Raw genomic sequence first — 25,993 nt, 5'->3', positions numbered from 1 at the left:
ACTCCAAAAAAAGTACTCGATCTTACGAAATCACCTTAATTATTAGTAACTTTTAGAGACGTGAACCTTCATCATACTCCGAGAGTTGTGCTCTTGATTAGTCTATTCTACATAATTTTTATTTTATTTTTGTAAATAAAAAATTAGAAATTACTTGACTAACAGGACTTGGTTAGTCTAGGCCTACCACAGCCGTTAAGGGACAGACACCTGTCCGTTTGAAATATTATATAAATATATCAAATAATGATACCCCTGTTATGTCCCCTCAGTTGCAGACAAAATTTGTTTAAATAAACGTGTCCATTCCTTTGTGGCTGTGGTCAGCCTAAAAAATTTAGGAAACTTGCAAGAGTAGAACACACACATGTTAGGGTTGCTTTGTAGTAATTTCTACATGATAATTCTTATTGTCGACATTTAGAGGTGTGTTATTATTGATGCTGAAATGCATAATTGATGATTTTTTCAACTCAAAAACAAAAGAAAAAAGTAAAGCTCACACACACATAAGTATCATTTGAACCTTAATTAATACTTTCGTTTTTAAACTTGATCATAATACTACATCCAATTCATTCTTGCTTAAAACCTTAAAGAAACAAGTCAGGAAACGGCAAACAAACAGGAGTAGCTAGATTGATCACGAGCCTTTATTCTTATAAATATATAGATCATGATCACCCGGAGTTTCACGTACGTGTACGTATAGTCCAATTAAGAAGCAATAAGATGTGCATCAATATCCTTCATGACATTGACCAGAAAGCGAAGGTACTTATTTGGAGGCTGATCACCTTCATTAAGCTTTTCATATTCCACAGTAATTTTGACCAGATTAGATCCTTCATCACTCTTTGGAGTGACCTGAATGATACTGTTATAGTTTTTGTACTGCTCCAGCACATGTCCCTCCAATGCTGTGAAACTCACCCTCTTGTTTGCTTCATCTATCTCCACCTTCTCCTTAAGTGTCTCAACAGTTCCATCTGTAGATAGACCATTTATAATATAAATCCCTGTGAGCACATATATAAGTCGATGGTAGAAAAGCATGCATGCTTTACGTACCTACGGTATATTTCCAGAGCTTTATTGAACCAGAAGTTTCCCAGTCACCTTCATGTACTGCAACGTCGTGTATATGATCAGAGGAGGCTTTGGGAACATTATGGTGCTCGGTGGTTATGATCGCGTACAATTTATCAGCTGAGGATTTGATCTCTACCACCTCCTCCAGAGTCTCCAGTTTGCCAGTAGTACTGCTACTCAAAGCCATCTCTATATATGCTGCTAGCTAGCTCTTCAACAACTACAAAGCTTTAGCTTGCTATAGAACTATATAGCCGTAAACGTTCCCCATCTTATATAGAGATGAATCAAAGAGACACTACTTTTGTCGTGTCACCAACACATAGTAAACATAAGTTTGAACGAAGTGGAAGTAAGTAGTGACAGTACTCCATCAGGCCAATAATTAATGTAGTTAGTTAGATAACGTAGGGACACTTGATCGATCATGAACCGATTATGGTGGAGCATTATTGGTTAAACCAAATTATGGCGGAACGTCATTGGTTAAACCATACCACGTCACATTTTAACCTAGAAACATATATGCTTCCCGTTATCCCGTAGAATAATGGATACACATATATACAATCATTGGTCCCTTTAAAAAAAAAAAAAAAGATATACAATCATTGGTCCATTTAAATTAAAAAAAAAATTATATACCCCATTTGGTTAAACCACAGTACAAATAAACATAACATATCCAGTAGGCAAGAACCATTTTCTGAAAAAGAAAGATGGGGGAGGTATTGAAATTTTATGTCGAAGGAAGAGGAAATAGTGAAGGAGTTTTGCCCAGGACTACAGCTAAAGAAAGAGAGAGAAGAACACGGGGAGAGAGAGAGAGAGAGAGAGAGGAGGCAAGGGGACACATGGAAAAGTTTTGTAGTCATTAAGATATGAACCGTTAACGTGATTCCACGGTTAGATTTAAAAGTTCGTATGAGGTCCGTAATTTTATGGTTCATAATAGAGATGAACCCAAGTTCAACTAAATTATTCACTATGGCTGAAGTTATGAGCCGTGACTTATTGGTTAGCTAGCTAATTGTACATACATGTACATTTGCAAGCATAATTAGCTATAATGGGCCACGCTCATTGTACCGCCAAAGGTACTAATTCCAACTAAAGGAAGGACATGCAGACACACCGCCAGGCAGGCTGCTGCCTCAGCGTCGGACCACCTCCAGATCACCGCCGACGCGCCGCCAAGCGCCACGCCAAGATGGCATCAGAAGCTTCTGAAACTGGGAACTGAAGCATATCAGTCCCACATCGAAAACAAAGAGAAGATCAACCTCTTCCTCACCTATAAAAGGTTCTCTCCTCTCTCCTCATTAATTACGCATTCAATACTTACCTACTATTACCTTGTCAACATAAATACATGGACTAACTTAGGCATCGGAGAGTTGAAGACCGCCCGGCGCGGTCTCCCTCTGACGCCCATTGTATTTTACCTGGCAAGTAACGGGAGCCTCGAGAACAACACAAGTACTGATCCGCCCACCGGATCAGCGTTAGCTAGGATCCAGCTGCCGCTGGACTTTTAGATATCAACATTGGCGCCGTCTGTGGGAACCCTTGAACAAAAGGTCATCCCACTACAATCACCATGACTAACGGTAGCGGGGGAAACGCTGAGGAGCAGGCAGAACAGCCCGCCATCCCCCAACCCTCCGACCCCGCGATCGGCGTTAACCGCGCACTATTCACAACCCCGGCCAACCCCGGCGGTGAGGCAAATCCAGGCAGCAACCGCCCATCAGGCCAAGATCTCGTCACCATGTACGAGCTAGCACTGGCGGATCTTCACAAGGCAAACAGAGAACGTGAGGAGGAGCGCAGGGAAAAGGCTGAAGCCCAAAGGCAGGTGGCTACACTAATGACACGTTTTGAGGAACTAAAGAAGACGCTGGCGGTCACCGCCCGCCCAGCACAGAGCGAGCAGTCACGTAGCACCAGGCGTAGTCGACCCAGCACCGGCACATTGGTACCAGGGCCGGTCGTACAGATGCAGGTACCGCTGAACCCACCTGAGTTGTTGCGAATGGGACCGCCGCCCATACCTCAGCTAATGTTAGAGCAAGTGGCAGAATCACTCCCGCACACCAACCGCTCAGAAACCAGGGCGAGGACAGAAGGTAATCCGCCTGTGCCGAGGTGCAGGCCAGCCCAGCGGATCATTCAGACCGATTCTGCCGACTATGCAACCGCCCAGCTATTGGAAAGGATGCACCAACTGGAGCAGAGATTGATCCGGGCGGAGTCGGGCGTCCCAGCGCCAACTCGGAATCCGCTCTTCACTTCCAGACCCGGGTCCTTTTCCGCTGCAATTCTGCAGGCTGTCAGACCAGCATATGCAAAAACCCCAAAGATGCCGCATTACGGCGGAATGTCCGATCCCTTCGTCCACATGGACACCTTCAAGAAGGTCACCAACAACAAGGGTTTCGACGACGCCACCTTATGCCATTTGTTCAGCGAAACATTGGATGGCGAGGCAATGAACTGGTTCTTTGAGTGTCCGCCAGGTTCTGTCGGCTCATTCCATGCACTATCACACGCTTTCCTCTCCCGTTTCATCTTATTGTCCGCCGGGCACCACAATACAAGTCAGCTGTTCAGCGTTAAACAGGGGGAGGACGAGTCACTGAAGGCCTTCGTCACAAGGTGGCGGGCGGCAGCGTCTCAGTGCCGTGACCTAGACAAGACAATGGCATCAGCGGCCTTCAGGAAGGGACTTCTCAGGGGACCGTTCCTCTATCACCTCAACTACAGTCATCCCAATGCGACGTATGACCACGTCATGAGTGAGGCAGTCATTCACTCCCAGGCGGAATTCATCACATATGGAGAAACCCCACCGCCACCAGCAACTCCAGCAAAATCCACACAGCCATCCCCCAGTCACCAGGAAACCGCTAACAAGACCCCCTCAGCACCGCCAACTGACAAGAAAAGGGAGTGGCAGCAGGGCCACCACCAGAACAAGCGGCAGAAGGACCAGCATTACAACAGGGGAAACCGCCCAACCCATGGAGATAACCGCAACAAGCAGGCGGAGTCCTCGCAGCGGTATGCAGTTTTCACGGTCTTAACGGCCTCGTATGAAGATATCTATAATCAGTGCAAGGATCAGATTCCACCGCCACCCCCTCCAAAGTACCCAAAAACGGGTAAACCCAGGAACACCGGCAAGTGGTGCAAATACCACGAGGACAGCGGCCACAATACCAATAGCTGCAATGCTCTCAAAACGGCCGTTGAGACCTTGTACCGTGACGGCAAGATGGAACAGTTCAGGGTGCGCCAACCACCACCAGTAATTGCCAACGTCGAGACCTTGGGCCGCATCAACACCATCGATGGCGGTGCTCCAATCACCAACATGTCCCACAGGGCAAGAAAGCGCTATGCACGCGCTAATCATCCGAAGGAAGTCTGCAACATCCGCTACGAAAGATCCGCCAAACTCCCAAGATCAGGTTGGGAACCTATTACCTTCTCAGAGGAGGAGGAACGCGGAGTGCATTTACCCCATGATGACCCATTCTTGGTCGATGCCATTCTTGGCAAATTCTCAGTGGGGAGAATCTTAGTGGATAGCGGATCCGCTGTCAACGTTATCTTCAGCGGTTGCTACGACCATCTCAAACGAAACAAAAAACTACTCCAGGATCACGAGCCACTGCTCAGCTTTTCCGGTGACGTCACACAACCGCTAGGGTCGGATTACATGCGCTTGGTTATTGGCACTAGTCCGTGCATGGCGGAGGTGCATACGGAGTTCATTATCGTCGACTGTTTCAGTTCATACAACGCCATCATTGGTCGACCAGCGCTTAACAAGCTCAAGTGCATCATTGCCGGGTACATGCTTCTCATGAAGTTCCCCACACCCAACGGCACGGGCTGTGTGAGGGGAAGCCAGCAGCTGGCACGAGAATGTTATTCAACGACTATAGCGCGGTCAACGCGCCGCCATGAAATTCTGACGGTGGGTAATGAGGCGCCGCCACCAAACATCTTTGAGGATCCTAGGGATGAGGAGGAGAAATATGTAAGGAAGGAGCCGGTCAACCCGGGCACGTTGTTAAAGGTTGTCTGCATCTCAGACGAACACCCTGAGCGGACAGTCCGCATAGGCGCCCAACTAGATCCAGAGGTGGAGGCAGAACTCACTCAATTCCTACGTGACAACGCCGCCGTCTTTACATGGTCCTACGCGGACATGCCAGGTATCTCCCCTGAAATTATCACTCATAAACTGACCATCAAACCCTCCTTTTACCCTATCAAGCAGAAGCGGAGGGCCTTTGATGAGGAAAAATACCGGGCAATCGGAGAGGAGGTCGCCAAACTACGGGACATTGGGTTCATCCGCCAAGTCATCTATCCCCAGTGGATCTCAAATTTGGTAATGGTAAAAAAGCCCAGCGGCAAGTGGCGGATGTGCGTCGACTTCAAAAATCTCAACAAGGCATGCCCAAAGGATAGTTTCCCGCTACCTCGTATCGATCAGTTAGTCGATTCAACTGCCGGACACGAGCTCCTCAGCATGATGGACGCTTTCTCCGGATACAATCAGATCAGGATGCACCCCAGCGACCAGGAATGCACCACCTTCACCACCGACAAAGGCCTCTACTGCTACAATGTCATGCCTTTCGGTCTGAAGAACGCCGGTGCAACTTACCAGCGGTTGATGAACGCCATGTTCGCTCAGCATCTGGGCAAAATCATCGAGGTCTACGTGGACGACATGCTAGTTAAGAGCATAAAGGCCAGTGGACATGTGGCAAACCTCAGGATCATAGTAACCATCCTCCTGGCCTATGATATGCGCCTCAACCCAGAAAAATGTTTCTTTGCCGTCACCGCTAGCAAATTTCTCGGTTACATCGTCAGCGAGCGAGGTATCGAGGCTAACCCGGATAAGGTACAGGCCATCCTTAACCTGGCGAACCCCGAGTATAAGGTGGACGTCCAGTGCCTCCAGGGCAAGTTAACCGCCCTTTCTCGATTCATCTCTCGACTCACTGATAAGTGTGCCCCATTCTTCAAACTCCTCAAAACAACTCACAAGAAGGTCATTGACTGGAACCCAGAGTGTCAGGCGGCGTTCCATGGCCTAAAGGAATACCTGGCGGCAGTCCCTCTCCTTTCTGTCCCTGTGCAAGGAGAAACACTATTCATATATCTAGCGGTCTCGGCAACGGCGATAAGTTGCGCCATTGTCCGGCGGGAAGGCCAGGATGAGCTCCCAGTGTTCTACGCAGGCAGAGGCATGAACGGAGCAGAAACAAGATATTCACCGTTGGAGCAACTGGCCCTCGCACTTATCGTTGCCGCCAGACGCCTCCGGCAATACTTCTAGGCTCACACGATCCATGTGTTAACCAATCAACCGTTGAGGCAAGTGATGCATAACCCTGAACACTCGGGGCGCCTCAGTAAGTGGGCCATTGAGCTCAGCAAATTCGACATATAGTACAGGCCAAGAACCGCCATGAAGGGCCAGGCAGTGGCGGACTTCATCGCTGAACTTATTGAGCGTCAGCCGGAACCCGGTACTCAAACAGAGCCCGGAACAGAAATAGTAAACGGTGAAGAGGCAACTCCCCTACAGTCAGATTGGAACCTGCATGTGGACGGCTCCGCCTGCGCCAAGGCCAGCGGCCCCGGAGTCATCTTAACAGGACCCGGGGGACTGAACGCGGAGTACGCGTTGAAATTCAACTTCAAAGCTTCAAACAATATGGCGGAGTACGAGGCGCTTATCGCCGGTCTACTCCTCGCCATTGACTCAGGAGCTGACAGCGTCAACATATTCAGCGACTCGCAACTAGTCGTTAACCAGGTCAACGACAGCTTCCAAGCCAAGGACCAGCAGTTAGCGGCATATTTGGGGTACGTCAAAACGTTGCTAAAAAAGTTCAAATTTCACACCATCACATAAATCCCCAGGGAAAAGAACGCTAAGGCTGATTCACTGGCGAGACTGGCAACCGCCCAACCACATCAGAGTCCAGCGGACACAAGGGTGGAGTACCTTGACAAGCCAAGTATCACAAAGACCCTGGCGGAGATTTTCAACATTCAGGTCAATCCCAGCTGGATGGACGAGATCATTGCATATAAGCGCAGCGGCACATTGCCAGAAGATAAGGTCCACGCAAGACAGCTCAAGCGCAGAGCAACCCGCTACAACATCCAGGATGGCAAGCTTTACCGCCAGGGATTCACCCATCCCAACCTCCGCTGTCTAACCCCAGAAGAGGGAAATGTCGTCCTAGCAGAAATCCATGGCGGAGAATGTGGAAACCACTCGGGCGCCAGATCCTTGGCCAACCGCACAATGCGACAAGGCTACTTCTGGCCCACGCTTGGTGATGACGCCCGGCGGATTTCGAGGTCTTGCAACAAATGCCAACAGTTTGCAGATCTCCCACACGCACCGGCGGAACCACTGTCAGTCATCATCGGCCCATGGATTCATTCCACGTGGGGCCTTGATTTGATGGGAAAGTTCCAAACCGCCAAGGGCCAGTTCAAGTACATCATTGTCGCCATCGATTACAACAGTAAGTGGGTAGAAGCGGAGCCACTGACGGCAATAACTACCGCAAAGGTAATTCGGTTCCTTTGGAAGAATATCTACTGCCGCTATGGTGTCCCACATACAATCATTACAGACAACGGCACACAGTTTAACAATAAGGAACTCATCTCATTTGCCGCCAACCTGGGCACCAAGTTAAGTTTTGCATTTGTCGCCCATCCCCAAACCAACGGCCAGGTCGAAGCAGCAAACAAGATAATCAAGAAGCTGCTAAAAAAGAAGCTCGACGACGCCAAGGGTTTGTGGGCGGAAAAACTTCCAGAAGTCCTATGGGCCATCCGGACAACTCCAACTACCGCCACCGGCGAAACTCCTTTTTGTATGATGTTCGGCACAGAAGCTGTCCTTCCTATTGAGGTAACTCAGCCTACCGCTAGGGTCGACGGCTACTGCCCAGAGACCAACAGCGACGGCGTCAACTTGGACAGGGACCTCCTAGAAGAAAAAAGACACAAGGCCCATTTACACAATTTACAAAACAAACAACGGGTATCGCGTTTCTACAACGCCAGAGTCAAGGCCCGGAACCTCCAACTGGGGGACTCGGTCATGAAGGAAGTCATTCCGCCACCAACAAAACTCCGCCCAACTTGGGAAGGCCCGTACAAAATTGTGGAAGTCGTTAGCCCAGGCACCTTCTACTTAATGGACAAAGACGGCGTCACATCGACCCACCCTTGGAATACTGAACACCTTCGGTATTACTACAAATAGTCAGACCGCTACCCAGGAGCATCTTGACTTAGCTAAATTTTTGTTTAAATATTTAGCTAAGGGAAGCTACCCAACGGGTACTACCCCACTTTTGTACACTGATCCGTCAGCTATCAATGAAACGAGGAATTATTCAAACCATTGTTACCAAGTCTAGCACTGAGGGCAACTGGCAACGCCAGCAATCGTCGGCGGACCTCGTCCGCTACGTGGTGCACTTGGACCAATTTTAATTCCTTTAATGTTTCATTGATCGACAGAAGAAAAATATAACTCAAAACACTAGCACTGCAAACACATCATGGCAAACCAATTCAGAAATTTATTTCACTTCCCAACATTCTTTACAAACTGTCGTGCCTCAGCGGCCACAAAACAAAAAGAAAAGAGTAGGAAAGTCTCTAGCGGTCTCAGCTGGCTTCAGGGGTTGCCTTCGACATCTTCTGCTTCAGCGGGCGGCGGCACGATCGATCGACTCGCTTGGTCGGACCCTCGCGCTGTCGGACTGGGGGTCTCTATGGTACCATCCGCCCGGGTGTGCGCCTCCAGGAATCCAGCACGTGACACCTCCGACGGGGTGGGGTGGGGAGTCTGCTGGGACCCTTCCGCCGGATGTGCGCCACTTTCTCCGCTGCCCGAGCGGGCACCTCCAGCTGGGGCAGGCACGACGTCTGTCTCCAGCAGGATACTCTCAGCCGGCGGCGCGTCAGGCTGTGACGCTTTGGCGAAGTCAATGGCGCCCTTCCGCTTCAGCATGTCTATGTTTTCTCGGGCCCCAGCCTTCGCCGACTTGGTCATCGCCTTCTTAAACTCCGCCGACTGCTTGAACGCCTCAACAGCGGCGGCCGCAGCGGTACTCCCTTCAGCCCTCAGCCGGGTAACCTCACCCCCCAACCGCTTCACTTCAGTCATTCTGTCGGCGGACTCCCGCTGCACAATAATGAGTTTTTTATCCTTGGCGGCTATCCTCTCCTGCAGCAGGGCGATCTCCTGCTCCAACTTGGAGAAACGTTCATTCCTCTCCAAGTCCCGCTCGATGGCCACGTTGAGCTTACCGCGGACATCCGCATAGTCACAATCCGCCTTGGCCAGCCGCCGCTCTGCCTCCGCCAGCTTCTCCTTCGCCTCCGCCAACTCCCTCTGAAGACCTTGGATTTCATCCCTGAGCTCCCCCTCAATCAGGGGCCGCTTCGACGCCGCCACGAACATGTCATGCAGTCCTGCCGATATTTGACCAAACGCCGAGCTGAAAGGCGATTGGTCAATTGCCGTGGGGCGCGAGATACCCGCTAGGCCGCCGAACCCTAGCCGTTCACATAGATGGAAGAGGAACTCCCGCTCACCATCTGTCATGAACGCAGCATACTAGGCAAACGAGTCCAGCTCACTAACGGCGGGCGCCTCTCCCTCCACCGCAACAGTTTTCGAAGGAACTTGTCGAGCCTTCTTCTGTCGGCGGGCCCCAATCACCTCCACCTCCTCTCCCTCTTCCTCGTCAGGAGAATCAACTTGCCGGCGTTTTCTCTCCAGCGCCTTTTGGTTCCCGGCGGCGGTCCTCGTCACCCTCACTGGCGGCTCCTCCCTTGTCACAATGACACTATCCGCCGGTTGCACCACCTTCCCCTTTTGAGGGCCACGCCTGTGGGCAGGCATCCGCTCCTTCTGTTGCCCAGCTGCAACGCTTCCCCTCTCCCCGCCAGCCGCTTCGGTCCCCGCCTGCACTATCGGCAGACCATCCTCACCAAGATGGGAGTGGTGCGGCATAGGCAGCACCACAGGAACCTCGGACTGACTCAGCGCCAGTGTCTCGGGGTTCACCAGCGTCTGCTGGGCCGCCAGCCCCTCGGCGTACATGGCCTCCAGAAAGTTGTCTATCTCCGCGCGGTCCATGGTCTTTTCAAAAGAGTCGCGACTTGATTTATTACCCGGCGGGGTTTCTAAAAAAAAAAACTACCAGTCAGTCCGGATCACACTTACAAAAAAAAAAAAAGAGAGAAAACGGTATGGCGGAGATTTTTCACCAATGGAACGCGTTAACCGCTGGTCGACCAGCAACTCCCAACCAGTCAGAAGTCGAAAATCCAGCAAGTTGCGGTTCCGCCAGCAACCTCTGATCCTCGCTACGCGACACTCTTCTTCGCGTGTTAGAGTGTACCACAGTCCCGCTGCACAAAAACGGTAATCGTTAGTGAGAATACAAGTGCAAATACGTGAACCCGCCAACTACGTTCGGCGGAAACCAGTTACCAACCTCGAATGGGTTGGAACTCCGACTTAATCCTAAATGTCGGCCCTTCCTCGTTCGACCTGGCATGATACTCCCAACCCTCTGTGGCGACGCAGAAGGTCCCCCGCCAGTAGGACATTGAGTCCCTTAGATTCTCGATCATCTTGGGCGCTCCCTGCCGGCGGCTCAAGTTCACTTGCCCTTTGCAACCTCGGCGCTTCACGTACACCAGCTCGTAGAAGTGAAGCACTTCCGCCACAGTAGGCCCCTCGCACCCGGACAACCGCCAAAGTGAGTTCATGGCCAGCATCAACCGCCACATGTTGGGGCAAATCTGACCAAAGGCAAGGCCAAATTCGCACACCAGGATTTGGAGATTTGGCACCAGCGGGAGTGTCACTCCTTGGCAGAATATCGCCTCATGAACGGCAGCAAACCCCGCTGGGAGAATCGAGGCCTTCTCATCCGCTGTGGGCGGGCGCAGCTTCACCGAGCCCGGCAACCGGAACGTCTGCTTCATTCGGTTAACAGCGGCGGCATCCATCCGCCCTCCTGCCTCGTCGACGGCGGTGCCATCCGAGAGGAACCACGCCGACTCAGCATTCTGCCCCGCTACTTCTCCTTCTCCAGCGGAGCCGCTAGCAGCACTGTTGCTCGCCAAACGCTCATCGCGCCTAGCTTTGGCAGCAGCGGCCTCACCCGCCATTGAGATCTCTGGACGCGAACCACGACCCATAGCTACTTCCCAAGGGATGGTCTGTAGTGGCTCAACTTCTAGCGGTTCTGGCAGTGAGGTTCCTGCATGGGCAGACGGACGCAACGAATCAATAAAAATCCTATCCGCCGCGCTGAACGACACGTCAGACCCGGAATCCTCACTGCTCGAAATCTCTATGACATTAGCCATCCCAAACCCTAAAACCCACATCAGTTAGCACAAACACAGATCTAGCCTATTCTTACATCAGTTATAGCCAAGGGCATCAAGAACAAAACCCAGAAAATGCCAAAATACGAACAAACGCACTCAACCCAGATTCGGCCATCTAAATCCCTAAGCACTAACGCTTTGCCAACCATAATTCAACCCCCCCCCCCCCCCCCCCCCCCAAAAAAAATCTCATTTTACACCTCAGAACACGCCCACCAAAACCAGCAATCATCCCAGAAAGACAAAAACAACAAGACCCAGAAAATAGAAGACCCACCGAAACAAAAAAAAGAGGGGGAAATCCAGATACCAACCTCGGTGATGAAGTCTACGACACAGTGGTGCACAGTAATCTTAGGGGGCTGTGATCGTCATCTCTCCGGGAACGGTATACCCAAGCTTCGGCAAACTCTTTCTTCGGTCTCGGACAAACGGAGCTTGAAGACGATGACTAGGTTTTCAAATTTTCACAAAGTGATGAAATCTCCCAAGGTTCCCCCCCTTTTATGTCAGCATCAACGCGTCCTAAGCCGTCCGCTCCATAACGACATCACATACCAGCCGTACACGTGTCGTAAGTCTCCACTCACTCTTCGGAGTACCCGAGGCGTCACCTCGGTTACGAAACCCACATTTACTATCATTAAAGGCAAGAAGACGGACAGGCTTAGGAGACACGCCTACGCACGCTAACCCTCTATGGGTTCGACGCGTGTTAACCACCACGGGGACGACTTCACAATACCGTCCGAAGTCTCCGCTGAGCGAAACCCTGCCAGCGGAACTTCTCACTAGTTATCTTCCGAGTGATGAAGTCTCCGTTGAGCGAAACCCCGCCAGCGGAACTTCTCACTTGTTATCTTCCAAGTGATGAAGTCTCCGCTGAGCGAAACCCCGCCAGCGGAACTTCTCACTTGTTATCTTCCAAGAGACGAAGTCTCCGCTGAGCGAAACCCCACCAGAGGAACTTCTCACTTGCCACCTTCCAGGTGACGAAATCTCCGCTGAGCGAAACTCTGCCGGCAGAACTTCTCCCTATACCGTCCTGCAAGCTGGGTATCTTCCACTATACACCTCTGGCGGAACCCACTTTCATCTTGCAAACTGCGTGCTTTGTTTAAATGCAATATCGTTCAAACAAAATACCGCCAGGCACGTCTGCCGGACACTGCTTCCTGCTACATTTAGCGGGGGGATATCCGCCAAAACGCGTATCCCAAGGCCACGCCTCTCTGACAACGACCGCCACGCGGCGTTACCGTCAGACCGTCCTTACGGGACACGGGGACTAGTCAACAGTCTACGACGGCCCTGATCAGGCACGTTGACCCCCGTCATTTGGGTGCTAAACGTTGGGCTCGCTACCCAACACCCTCTGCTCCGTGCAGCTCCCCCTCAACAAACAACTTGCCGACCATCCGGAGGTCTATCTTCGCCGGGGAGTGGGGGACTCCCTGGGGGGCCCAGCAGGGGCCCACCCGAAAGGGTATAAAGCGTTTGCTCAGTAAAACCAACGGATGACAACACACTGACGCTAATTATGCTCTTGCAAGTCTAGCGGAGGAAAACGCTTCAAACCGCCGAACAACTCCCCAACCAAGATTGCCCTCCTTGACTGGGGACTTGGGGGACTTGTACATACATGTACATTTGCAAGCATAATTAGCTATAATGGGCCACGCTCATTGTACCGCCAAAGGTACTAATTCCAACTAAAGGAATGACATGCAGACACACCGCCAGGCAGGCTGCTGCCTCAGCGTCGGACCACCTCCAGATCACCGCCGACGCGCCGCCACGCGCCACGCCAAGATGGCATCAGAAGCTTCTGAAACTGGGAACTGAAGCATATCAGTCCCACATCGAAAACAAAGAGAAGATCAACCTCTTCCTCACCTATAAAAGGTTCTCTCCTCTCTCCTCATTAATTACGCATTCAATACTTACCTATTGTTACCTTGTCAACATAAATACATGGACTAACTTAGGCATCGGAGAGTTGAAGACCGCCCGGCGCGGTCTCCCTCTGACGCCCATTGTATTTTACCTGGCAGGTAACGGGAGCCTCTAGAACAACACAAGTACCGATCCGCCCACCGGATCAGCGTTAGCTAGGATCCAGCTACCGCTGGACTTTTAGATATCAACACTAATTAATACTGTGGAAGTCACGAATTTAAATCTCATTGACATCAAGGGTGAGGCGGGATGGGGAGCTACATTATCATCCCGAATTAAAAAAAAATTAAACAAAAAGTATTCACTATGGCCGAAGTAATGGAGAGAAGCTCTGGCACGTGATCTGACAATCTTGGGACACGGTGCGGAATGGGTAAAGCTCTTCTTGAAGTTGGTTTTGAGGGTGTATCATAACACTTCGGATTTGATTATTTCTACTAATAGCCCAAACTTAGGGGCGATTATTGTGATTAAAGGTTAGACCTTATTAGATCATTGTATCCATAACCGCAGATTCTTTGTTAGGGATAAATCTACACATACAATTTGTTTAGACTTGATAGCTAAGCTCAGATATCATCATGGATGGGAAACTTCTTTTGACGGGGTCACAAATACTACCTGTTTCTGTGTGAGAATACGGGACCTAAAGTAAGAAGCATGATCAAGAGAGAGATAGTGACACGGGCATGTATAGTGGTTCACCTTGCCCTTGAGGCAAGGCTACGTCCACTTAGATATTTTACTATGAGTGAGGTCAAGTGACCTTTGTAATGATACAAGTATGGAGATCATGGATCCCTTCCTCCCCTAAGAAGGGGTGGACTCCCTTTTATAGCTAAAGGAGTCCCCTTCCATTTACATATTCTTGATGTGGGACAATAATACACATATTGCTTCTCTTGAAGCCTTTTAGAGAGCATGGGAGGGTGGCCTCCCTACGAGGTACCGGCCGACCTCCACCATGGCAGGGTAGCTCTGGTGTCGGTCTACCGGATGCATACCAAGGCGGGGCTAGCCATGTCGTGGGTCCCACCTATGAGGTCGTTGCTTATGTTTGACGGTATGTGGTATAAATGTCCCCCAAGTCCCCGAGTAAGAGCCGCTTCTTGGTTGGGGAGTTTAAATATGATGCCGCCAAGTATGAGTGATGACCCTGTTGAACGCCATACCCATACTAGTCCCCCAACTCCGTAAGCAAGAAGGGACTCTACGGGTAGGTTGGTGCCACGGGGCCCTCATCAAGCTAGTACCTGCAAATAAGATAAAGGTGTACAAAAAGCATATTGATTGCTCTCGGGCAATCTAAGTGACATTTGAGTCAAATGCATCAAGGTGCATGAATGTTTATATGAGATGCATGTTACACATTGTGTGTATGCACGTATTATGTGATGTTGACATACGACGCAAAAGTCAAAAATGTATGTGGTTGTGATAGCATACAAAGTGCATATGATGCAAAGATGTGTGATGAACACGATGACACATAATGATATCTATATGTTGTATGCATATGATGCACATGTGTTAGGATCGGGAGTGTTATTACTCGCCGAGTCCCCCTAAGTCACGTAGTTAGTAAAATCGAAGTTAGAACTTGAGTTCGCTCGTGTCGAGCGGGTGATAGGTTGTGTTAGTTTTGTCCTATGGTCTTATTAATGGGATGTAAAAGAAATTTAATTGTTGCGATCAACAATAGGAGAAAAATTTCAATATTTCCATTAATAGACCATAGCACGAAAAGTATGATCGTGAAGCTCAATGATAATCCCGGTCGGGTACTACCTCCACTTGTGATAAGTGGTATGAATAAGTCCCCCAAGTGTAGAGAATGCTTGGGAGGTGAGATGACTCAAAAGCAAGGGATTGGACCTTGGCTTACCCGTTGGGTGTACCTTGCTGGGGGCAAGGATTATAATGCAAGGGAATGGACCTTGGCTTACGTAAGGGAGCTACCCTTTAGTAATCCCGTTGGGATACCTCACTCGAGTAGAGGATTTATGAGGGTCTGTAGGCCTCGTGTACCCGGTGGGGTAGATAGGCTTGAGCCTTAGCACCCTGTGGAGTAGATAAGCTTCAAGCCTCTTGTACCCGATGAGGTGAATGAGGGTTTGAGCCTCGTGTACCCGGTGGGGTAGATGAGGGCTTGAGCCTCCTTAACCCAATAGGGTTGAATGAGAGCATGTAGGCCTCTTTTACCCGGTGGCGGGGCCCCGGGTAGAATGAGGACTTGAGCCTCAGGACCCGGTGGGATCACATGAGGGCATGAGCCTCCTAACACTACTAAAAAAACTTCAATTGCTTCGAAAATTTGCTACGGAAAACTTTTCCGTGGCAAAAAGTTAGCTTTCGCGACGGCATGTACTACGGCTATTATTCCATCGCACATATGTAGATTTTTGCGACGGGCATTGTGTTTCCGTCGTATGAATTTAATCCAATTGCAACAGCACAGCCACACCGTCGCATGAAATTCCAAAAACAAAAAGCCAAAAACAAACACCAACTGATCTAGACCAAAAGAAAGTCCTCACATCACTTCCTCCTCTTTCTCTCTCATGCTCCCGTTCATCAACCCAACCCTAACCCTAGCGACCTTCTCGGCCTTCGCTATAGAGAAAGAAATTTGTGAGGATTTTATGGGCCTCTTCTAGTTCTTTGTGAAGAGCGTGGAGGGGTTCATCGCCCAGCTTCTCTGCAGGTTAAAGAAGGGGACATGTCGAGCTCAGCCATGTCGGAGCCAGTCGATCGGGTTCGGTACTCAGATCTTCACCTAGACAGTCTCCAAGGTCGATTTCTCTGCCACTGTGGGATTTCTGCCTGCGCTATCGAAGAATAAGCTGCCCCAATTTTCCGGATCTAACCCTTGCCAGTGGTCAGCGGCGGAGACTCAGCTATGTAGGAGGCGACGTTTCTCACCAAGTATATGAAATCTACAGGAGGACACGTTGAGGGCTTCGAAGATAATGTGGAACAGGGCACTCAGCAACCCCAAAATCAAAGTGCTTTGGAATTCAGAGGTGGTAGATTGCGACTAGCCATGAGCTAGAGGAAATTTCTATTGAAGTAGAGTAGATACTGTGAGTTTGATTCTTTGATTTGCTGGTGTTAGTCTTTGTATTTTTTCTCACTACTTGCATTAGTATTCTGGTTTCTTAATTCGTTGGCTTTAGATTGTATAAATATTTATTTGGAGTGATGGGAAATGGGAAATCAGATATATAAATAGTTTCTTAGTGAAGTTGAAATCTTTCAGGGTGGAATTGAAATGGATCTGTCTGCTAAATAGTAAATGATTGTTCACTGAAGTTGTACCAGAAAAGACCCAAACCAATCGGTTCTTCCGACGACGACGAACATTGTTCTCTGGGAATGATAATAAAATTAAAATGGTATGTACCAGTCTATTTCTACTCAAAAAGTAGTATTGTTTACATTTTGCTGGATTTTGATTTTAGTTGGAAACATTGCTCATACAACTTAAAATAAGATTTATAGGTTTATGGTTTATAGAAAGCTATGAGACAAAATGTAGTGTGTTTACTTTCTTACTATTTGTGCTAATTCCAGGTCCTTTAGTATTTACTAAGGTTCGCAGTTGAATTGGCCATAATTGCAGGTGGTGAAAATTGAAATCGATTCGTGGGTGGTAGTGTATTATGTATTTTTGTTTTATTTCATTATGATTTTTCTTGGGTTCTTAAGAAGTGTCAATTCTGGCACCTGAAGCTCCAGTTCTGGGTAAGAAGTTTAATTGTTAATGAGATATTCTTCTGGAGTTTCTATTTAAGAACCAAAATTTTGATTTGAATTTAGAGATCAATTAGAATGAATTTGATTCAATTTGTGAAGTCCAATTCTGTCTCTGATTGAATCTGACGATAATCGTCAAATCTTGTAAAATGCTTGATGAACTGCAATTAAGTATGATTGATTAGATAGTTGAAAAATATTACCATCAAGCTATAGGGTCATTTTATCTTTGTCATTTTAGGTGAACAAGACAAGCAGCAGATCACACAGACATATCATAAGACATGGCCACTCCCACTGCCACTGCCACCCAGATTGTTGAGAAATTAATTGAAACTGAATGTACACCCAGAAGATGGTTTCTTCTCTGCAACTTTCAGAGACACTTCCATTCTCCATCCCTTGTGTCAGCTCCCTCTAGAGTGAGTGATCCTTCTCACACACTTGACTTCTTTTTTCTGATCTGACTTTGTAATTTTCTTGTTTCCTATCTTCTGGGTTTACATTTGTATCTTGAATTTTGGATTCTGCAATTGTTGAATGGAATTGGATTTTGATGCCCAGATTCAGAATTCATATGTGGGTGTGTAAAGAATCCAATTTTTTTTTTTGTTGGCTACAAGTCAATGTTATTGGATCTGAAATATGTAGGTTTATGCCAATATAAAATTTAAAATTTCAGCACTCTTGCAATCATTAGAAATCATATCATAGAGAGCTGTCCATGCCCCCATATGCCCTGCTCTGCTTCTTCTTTTTCAGTGTATTACATTCCTTGATATTCTTCTTATACACTTCATGTGAAAATGGTTCATTCTTGTGGCCAATAATTACTTTGGTTGCTTATTTATTTGTCTTCTATATAATTACTAGCACTAGCAAATGGTTCATTTCGTTTCTCTAATTGAGTAGTTATTGTTATCAACCTTTTGCAGAAATAGTATCTTCAAAAAATGAATGCAGATTCTGGCCCATTGCCATCCAAAGACAAGTATAAGAATCAAATGCATGTTTTTTATTGCTGTTATTTCTATCTCTGCTATGATTTTAGTCTCCTTGCATGAGTATCTTTTGAGGTTTTGTCATGCGTACATCCTTCTGTGTTCATAAAACTGCTAATTTATTAGAGGGGTCTATATCTTTGATCAGGCAGAAATATTATTCAAGAAACTTTGCTTTAAGTTTCATGCTCTTTCTCATTCTCACTTCACTATAAAACATGTATGCTTCTTAATCATAAGTTTTATTTATGGTTACAAAAGTTAATTTCGCTCTTTGGTATTTACTTGTTATCTGCTATTTGTGGGTTAGGTTATTGAGGATATGTCTCTATTTTGCTTGTGGGGCTGTTCAAAAGCACAAGTCATGGATCAGTGAATGAAGAAGAAGCTGATAGGATTGTATAACTTCCTGGGCAACCCAAGGTCTCCTTCCTACTGTTTTCGGGTGTAACTCTTAATTTCAACAAGAAACTTAGTAGCTTTAGGTATTTTGATGCTTGTAGTTTTGCAAAACCTTTGGTTGGTCTTACAATTGTGATTGTTGGTTTGTAATTGAAATGAGTTCATATGCTATTTTAACATTTTTACCTTATAATTTTTGCAGTACGGTACTAGCTTTGGTGTGAAATTCACACTACATTTTTTCTTTATAATTAAATATCTTTTTGCGACGTCAAAGTATCCATCGCAACTAAATTAGCCTTTGCGACGGCAATAGTTTCCGTCGCAAATGCTTTTTGCAACGGAAATTTTCCGACGCAAATGGATCTTGTGACGCCACCTATTGCAACGCTGACATTTCCGTCGCAAAAGCTTAATTTGCCATCGCAAAAAGTATTTGCTACGGCAAAATCACGATTTACCATCTCAAACTGCAGTCGCAATTGGAGTTTTTTTTAGTAGTGTAACCCCGTTGGGGTATCTCGCTCTGGGCGAGGATTTTTAAGTGCCGCATTTTACACTTATTTAGTGCCGCATGTATGCATGTAGTAATTTTAATTGACAGACAATTAAATTAGTGCATGATATAAGTATGTAGGCGTAACGGATATGATAATAGATATGATATCGAAATTATCAAATATCATAGGCATGCTTAGATTATAGAATCATTATTTGAAGCATGTAAAACATTTGTACTAGCTCAAATTAAAAGTGTAAATGAGAACTTATCTTTTGCCGATTGGAGAAGTTTGAAAATTGGGATTAACCCGAATACCAAATCATTTTGGAGTTGTCCAAGCATGACGCTCCATTGCTTTGAATGAGCACTTCAATACATCGTTGATGGAAGCGATGCTCCATTATTTGAGTCCTTAACATAAGATAAGGGATTAGCAACTTTGTTCATATAAATAGATTAATTAATTGACTAAATATATGTAGTTGAGACTTCATGTAATCATGTTGAAATATAACATAATTTTGACATTAGTAGACAACCAAATGTTTGAAGTTCACAAGCGTGAGCAAGTTCGAAGTTGGTGAAAACTAATTAATTTTGTGGTCATGAGACATGCCTATGTAGTTGAATATATGATTGAATATTTGAAACACACAAATAAGTGGAATAAGCAGTAGACTAGCTTGTATGTGAGATAAGTATATAGTAATGGAGGTGAGAGCATGAATATAGAGCTGCTAGCTGTAGGAATGCAGAAGCATACAAACATGCCATTTTGTGCATGTGCGTCACCAAATTAGAGAATGGCATTGACACATATGTGATTTAAATGATGACAAGTGCATTTTAGCAATAGCTATGCTATTTATAAGTTATAACAGGCCGAGTGTATGTGTGCATAGCAACGAAATGGAAAATCAAGCTTCTAACCAACATGGTTATGACAGTCGATAAGAGTCATGCATACGTGATATATTGCATGAATCATACTTTGATGTTTGAACTTAATATAATAATATCATGCTTTGACATGAACTCGTTCCTGGCGAAAAGAATCACATGCATATTCGTACAAACATATAATTTGGATGTGGCATCCATGTTGTAGGGGCTACGTGTATGTGCACCACGTGGTGGTTTATTCACATGCAGTGTAGCATCCACGTTATAGCCTTTAAGTTTTAAGATATGCACTTGAACACCAGTATATGTGTATTAAAAACATATTGATGCGTACAGTAGTACAAAGTGTTAACAGAAGAAAAGCCAATCCATCAGTTTCTTTCGATTATTAGCTTAATTAGGGTTAATTAGTTAGTTATGTGTAATAGTAGTTGGTTAATCAGTGCCTTACAGCTGTACTACACGTGGCACATTCTCATACAATCTGAAAATGTATATAAGTACAGCTCACCACCCACTATAACAGATTTGAATGATTTTCCCCAAATTTGTTAGTAAAAATATCTCTGTTTCTCTCTTTCATTTTCTCTCTAGCTTTCTCCAAGCTCAGCTAACATGGCATCAAGAGCAAGGTTCGATTGGGACCAGTGTCTTGCATTGTTTTCTTAGCTTCTTGAGGATCATGAAGCGATCTTCTCTTCTAGTTCTTGCTGGTGTTGATTTCTACAATATCAAAGAAAGATTCAAGTTTGAGATAAGTTCAATTTTGTTTCTAGATCCGGAATTATGGAAGTTCTGAAAGTTGAAATTTGTTGCTGATTTCTGGTTTCGAAGTGTTGATTCTATGATGGAAGTAGTATGCCTACTGTCTAGTACAAGATTCATGAGTTTTTGCAGTGATTTGCTTGAAATTGAAGTTTGGTAAAAACCTAAATTTGTTCATAGATGTTTTAGTACTTGTTTTGTGTAATTCTCGTTGAATTACTGGAAATTGAAGATTGTGGAAGATCTAGTTGTGATTTTGGAAGATATGGAAGTCTAAAATCCTAGTTTCTCCTCATAATTTGTTCAAGATCATATCAGAAACTGTTGAAGATCATACACCTATTTTGCTAGATTTTATCTCTGTTGCTTGTGTGGAAGTTGCTACACATTGCGTAAGCTGGAAGTTGTTGGATTTTGGTTACGTTCATCAGTTAGTCATCCAAGATCATCAGTGGTGAATTTTGAGTGTTGACTATCATCATGAATACCGATATTGACTTAAGAAATTGTCTACTGTCCAACTTCTGCAATTTGATTCCAGTTCACTTAGATGGCTCTAACTATGTCACATGGAAGTTTTTGTTAGAGACAATGTTAAAAGGTTGTGGCCTAATGAAATTTATAGATGGTTCGTTTCCTTGTCCTTCTCAATATATGCTCACAGAAGAAAAAGAAAGCACATCTGAAATAACAACAGAGTACATTAACTGGAAGCAAAACGATTCTGCTGTGATGACTTTGCTTGCTGCTACTCTATCTAGTGAGGTTCTCTCTTTTGTTGTTGGAAGTATTACTTCAAGGGAACTTTGGTGTTTGCTCAAAGAGAGGTATGCCTCTACTTCTTGGTTTAACAAAGAGCAACTCAAGAGCAACTTTTACAAACTTCAAAAAGGTTCAGACTCTATTGACGGATGAAGACATAATTGTCTCTGTTCTTCTTGGTTTGCCATCAAACTATACTACCATGAAGACTATAATCAGAGCTAAGCCTACCCCGATTTCATTACAAGAATTAAGGTCTCTTTTACTCATTGCTGAAGCTGAACTTGATGAAATTGACAAGTCTATTTCTTTGCCAAGGTATGCTTCTGCACCGACTCTTGTTACAAATGACAAATATGATGCTAATGCTACGACGCCTATGATGCCTACAAGTAGTGTTGCCTCTTCTATTGGGTATATTGTGCAGTCCATGTCTAATTTGGGGTATATAATGAGTGATGCTCATAAGGCTCCTGCTGTGTTTAATGGAATCTGTTATGCCACTGCATCTATTCCTAAAATGGATTTTATATATGCTGCAAATACTATGCTTAACAATGAGTCCCAAGGAGACTTTGTACAGCAATTTTCGAGTCCCTCTCAATCTGCTGATGTCCTGCAACAACACTTTGGTCATTCACAGCAGCACTTGAACCATTGTCGAAATAGTACTACTGACAGTTTTGTTACTGGGCTATACACTCAACCCAATACTGATTTTACTCAGCAACACAGTGGTTACTCAATGCACAATAGCAATCATGACTCAAGTGGAGGTTTTGTTCCCAATCATAACACTGCTTCTCAGCCTCTGTACTTTACAAATACTTCATCACCTAGTGCAGTCACTCCTAGTCTTGCAACCTGTGGTCGAATATCACAAGTACACAATGGTTGTTTTCCTCAAACCTCAAGTTTCTTGTAGCATCGTGGCTTTTCACAACCATTTGCATCGTGCACTAGTACTACAAAGCAAAATGTTTATGGGTGTTTCCCTCAATTACTGGTTTCATTGCACAAAGTAAAGGTATATACTTGGGAGGATTAACCTTGGAGGGTTTGAAGCTTCAATTATTTCCATTTTCTTTGAAAGATCAAGCACGCACATGGTTTCTTAAGCTCAAGCCAAGATCCATTCTCTCTTGGGCCGATATGCAAAGAGTCTTCTTGAATGCATATTATCCACATCATCGGACTACTTATATGCGGGATAGCTTGACCAAGTTCTTTCAAGAGGATAACGAGACTTTTTATGATGCATGGGAGCGCTTCAAAGATATTGAGTTAGGTTGCCCTCATCATGGACTCACCAAGTGGCTACTTTGTGAATCTTTCTATAATGGGTTGATTATTGATGATAGAAGGAGATTGGATAATGCATCAGGTGGAAATTTTCTAAAGAAAGGTCCTAATGCCGCTTGGGATATTTGTGAGGAAGTGGCTACACAATCCGGTCAATGGGATAATCATCAAAGGAGAAGAGGAGGTAGAGATGACCACACTACATCTAGAGGCCGAGTTGATATGGAGCCTCGTGGTAGAGGTGTATATGATGTTTCTCATGTTTCTAGAGATGATGGAGTTATGAGTTCTAAACTTGAAAGGCTTGAAGTAAAGATTGACAAGAAATTTGAGATGCTTCTTCAAGCACAAAAGGGTAATGGTAGGTCTTCTTCACATGTCAAGAGTGTTACTTCTTCACATCTTTGCTTGATTTGTGAGTCCCCTAATCATTCTACTCATGATTGTCACTTGGCTTCACAATTTTCAGAATTTGTTGAGGAGCAAGTTAGAGCTATTAATTCTTATCAAAGGCTACCATGAAATGATCCTTATTCTCCTACATATAATCCGGGTTGGCGTAACCACCCAAATTTCTCATGGAAAGATGGTGGAGGGTCCTCTAATGCACACCAAGGTAGTTCTCATTCATATGGAGGGAATCAAGGCCTTAATTCTTCATCTTTTGGTCCTCACGGTCATGGAAACACACAATTTGGTGGACAAAATCATTATGGGCAGCAAGCATCTAGTTACAATTCTCAAGGCCAAGGGCCATCTTTTGGTGCTACACATGCTTATGGAGGAGTCCCACATGATACTCAAGGGTTTGGTCAAAGTTCCCAATCATTTGGAGGTGCCATTCCTACACAAAATGCTCCTCCCGGATTTCAAAATAGGCAAGCACCACAACCGGAACCAAAGAAGTCTCATATGGATGATATATTGGCCACCCTAGCTCAAAGTCATACTTCTCTTACACAAAGCCAAGCGAAGACCGATCAAACTCTTAGTATTCTTGCTCAAGGTCAAAGTTCACTTGCACAATGTGTGGGAAAGTTGGAGGTTCAATTGGGTCAAATGGCAAAAGAGCTTGGAGCACATCCACAAGGAGCTCTACCTTCACAACCGGAGACAAACCCAAGAGGAAAAGTCCATGAATGCAATGGCGTCACCACTTTACGTTCGGGAAAGGTATATGATAATCATGTTTACATGCCCTCATCTTCTAGTTTCCATTCAAATCCTTTATTTGTGCATGATGATGATTTGCACTCATATGGGGCCAAGAGAGAAGAAAATGTACCTCTTGGCCATATTGTTAATGATCAATTGCATACACATCATGATTTTTTTTATTATAAGGAGGATGAGACCGGAAGGGAAGAAAATGTACCTTCCGGTAAATATGGAGTGGGTGATGTGACTTTGAATGCAAAAGGAAGAAACAAGGGGGTGGATAAGGTAGCCGGAAGGGAAGAAAATGTACCTTCGGGATGAGCTATTTTTATAGTGGTTATGGTTTCTTGTCCTTTGAGAATGATGCGAGAAAATATGGTTTGATTGATAGTGGCAAGGAAAGAGCTCTATTGAGAAAGAACACTTCTAGGGATGAGGATATCTTGGCCTCAAGATTAGATGGTGAGGCCATGAAGGCTAGGGACCCATCTAAGGCCGATGACACCTCTAGGAAGGTTCTTGATGATATTAGACCCACTTCCTATGAGTTTGAGTCATCTACTTCTACCAGAAAAGGGGAGAAGAATAAGGAGGAAGACCTACATGCTCATGGTAGATCTAGTAATAGAAGTGGTCCGGTCGATTCATCACTAGGCAAGGCCTTGAAGGCTAAGAACCCTAGTGGGACCGTGACTACCCTTAGGGGCACCACCTAAAGTCTCACATTTGATCCACCTCTTGATTTGAGTACACCGGAGCCTCAACTTCCTTACCCTAATGTGCCAAGAAAGGAAAATGTGAAGAAGGGTGGGAAGAAGAAGCAAGTTGGCTTGATGTCCGAAGTGCATGATATTTTGAAGAAAGTCAATGTCAACATACCTTTTGTTAATGCTCAAGTCCGGCGGTAGCCGATTCCTTGCTTAATGCGGGTCCGGTGGGCGGACCGCTACTCCTAGGGTTAGGTGATTCCTGTTACTGCAACACGATAGACAGGGCGTCAGAGGGAGACCGCGTTGGGCGGTCTTCACTTCTCCGATGCCTAAGTCAGTCACTGTATATGCGCAGCATAACAATAAATGAGTAGTAATTGCGTAATTAATGAGGAGAGAGGAGAGAACCTTTTATAGGCGAGGAAGGGGTTGATCTTCTTCTTGTTTCCGATGTGGGACTGATGTGCTTCGATTCCCAGCGTCAGGGGCTTCTGATGCTATCTTGACGTGGCGAGTGGCGGCGCGTCAGCGGTGATCTGGGGGCGGTCCGGGGCTCGAGCGGTAGCCCGCCTGGCCGTGACTTCGCAGGTCATCCCCTTGGTGAGATTCGGTACCTCCGGCTGTACAATGAGCGTGGCTCATTATAGCTAATTATGCTCGTTCTAGCACATGTAGGTACACCTTTAATTGAGCTCATTCGACAAATGCCGGTTTATGCAAAATTTCTAAGGACTTGTGCACCCATAAGAGGAAGATAAAGAATGATGAGTGGTTCGAGATTTGTGAGGAGGTTAGTGTTATCTTGCAAAGATGGATTCCCCCAAAACTCAAAGATCTGGGGAGCTTCAATATCTCTTGCACTATTGGTGAGAAAGTCTTTGATAGAGCTTTGATGGACCTTGGTTCAAGTGTTAACATTATTTCTTTTGAGACTTTTTGGAAACTTGACCTTGGACCTATTAAAGCTACTCCTATATTCTTACAACTTGCGGATCAGAGCATCATTAGAGCCATGGGTGTTGTTGAAGATGTATTGATCAAAATTGACAAGTTCTACTTACCGGCGGATTTAGTGGTATTAGATATGGATGATGAACCTCATTGTGACAAGGACATACCTATCATTCTTGGTAGACCTTTTATGGCGACCGCGGGGATAAAAATTAATGTTCAAAAGGGCACTATCAAAATGAAGGTAT

The 25,993-nt window shown here is 45.8% G+C and overlaps 2 protein-coding genes and 1 pseudogene across 2 annotated transcripts; 1 reads left to right on the top strand and 2 right to left on the bottom strand.

The window, feature by feature from the left end:
- Positions 1-508: 508 nt before the first annotated feature.
- Positions 509-1,424, bottom strand: LOC112200545 (MLP-like protein 43). Its single transcript, XM_024341579.2, has 2 exons — positions 1,072-1,424; positions 509-989 (listed from the first exon to the last, which is right to left on the bottom strand). The coding sequence occupies exons 1-2, from the start codon at positions 1,277-1,279 to the stop codon at positions 718-720; spliced, it is 480 nt and encodes a 159-aa protein (XP_024197347.1). The 5' UTR covers positions 1,280-1,424; the 3' UTR covers positions 509-717.
- Positions 1,425-22,818: 21,394 nt separating this feature from the next.
- LOC112201194 lies at positions 22,819-22,931 on the bottom strand (annotated as a pseudogene).
- Positions 22,828-24,800, top strand: LOC112199747. The gene is made up of 3 exons (XM_024340719.1): positions 22,828-23,412; positions 23,647-24,099; positions 24,444-24,800. Exons 1-3 carry the CDS (start codon positions 22,828-22,830, stop codon positions 24,798-24,800), a joined length of 1,395 nt encoding a protein of 464 aa, XP_024196487.1.
- Positions 24,801-25,993: the final 1,193 nt, after the last annotated feature.

This window comes from Rosa chinensis, chromosome 4, assembly GCF_002994745.2.
Source record: "Rosa chinensis cultivar Old Blush chromosome 4, RchiOBHm-V2, whole genome shotgun sequence".
Taxonomy (NCBI): Eukaryota; Viridiplantae; Streptophyta; class Magnoliopsida; order Rosales; family Rosaceae; genus Rosa; species Rosa chinensis.
The sequence above is the reverse complement of the archived record's forward strand: the minus strand, read 5'-3'. Positions and strand labels throughout refer to the sequence as shown.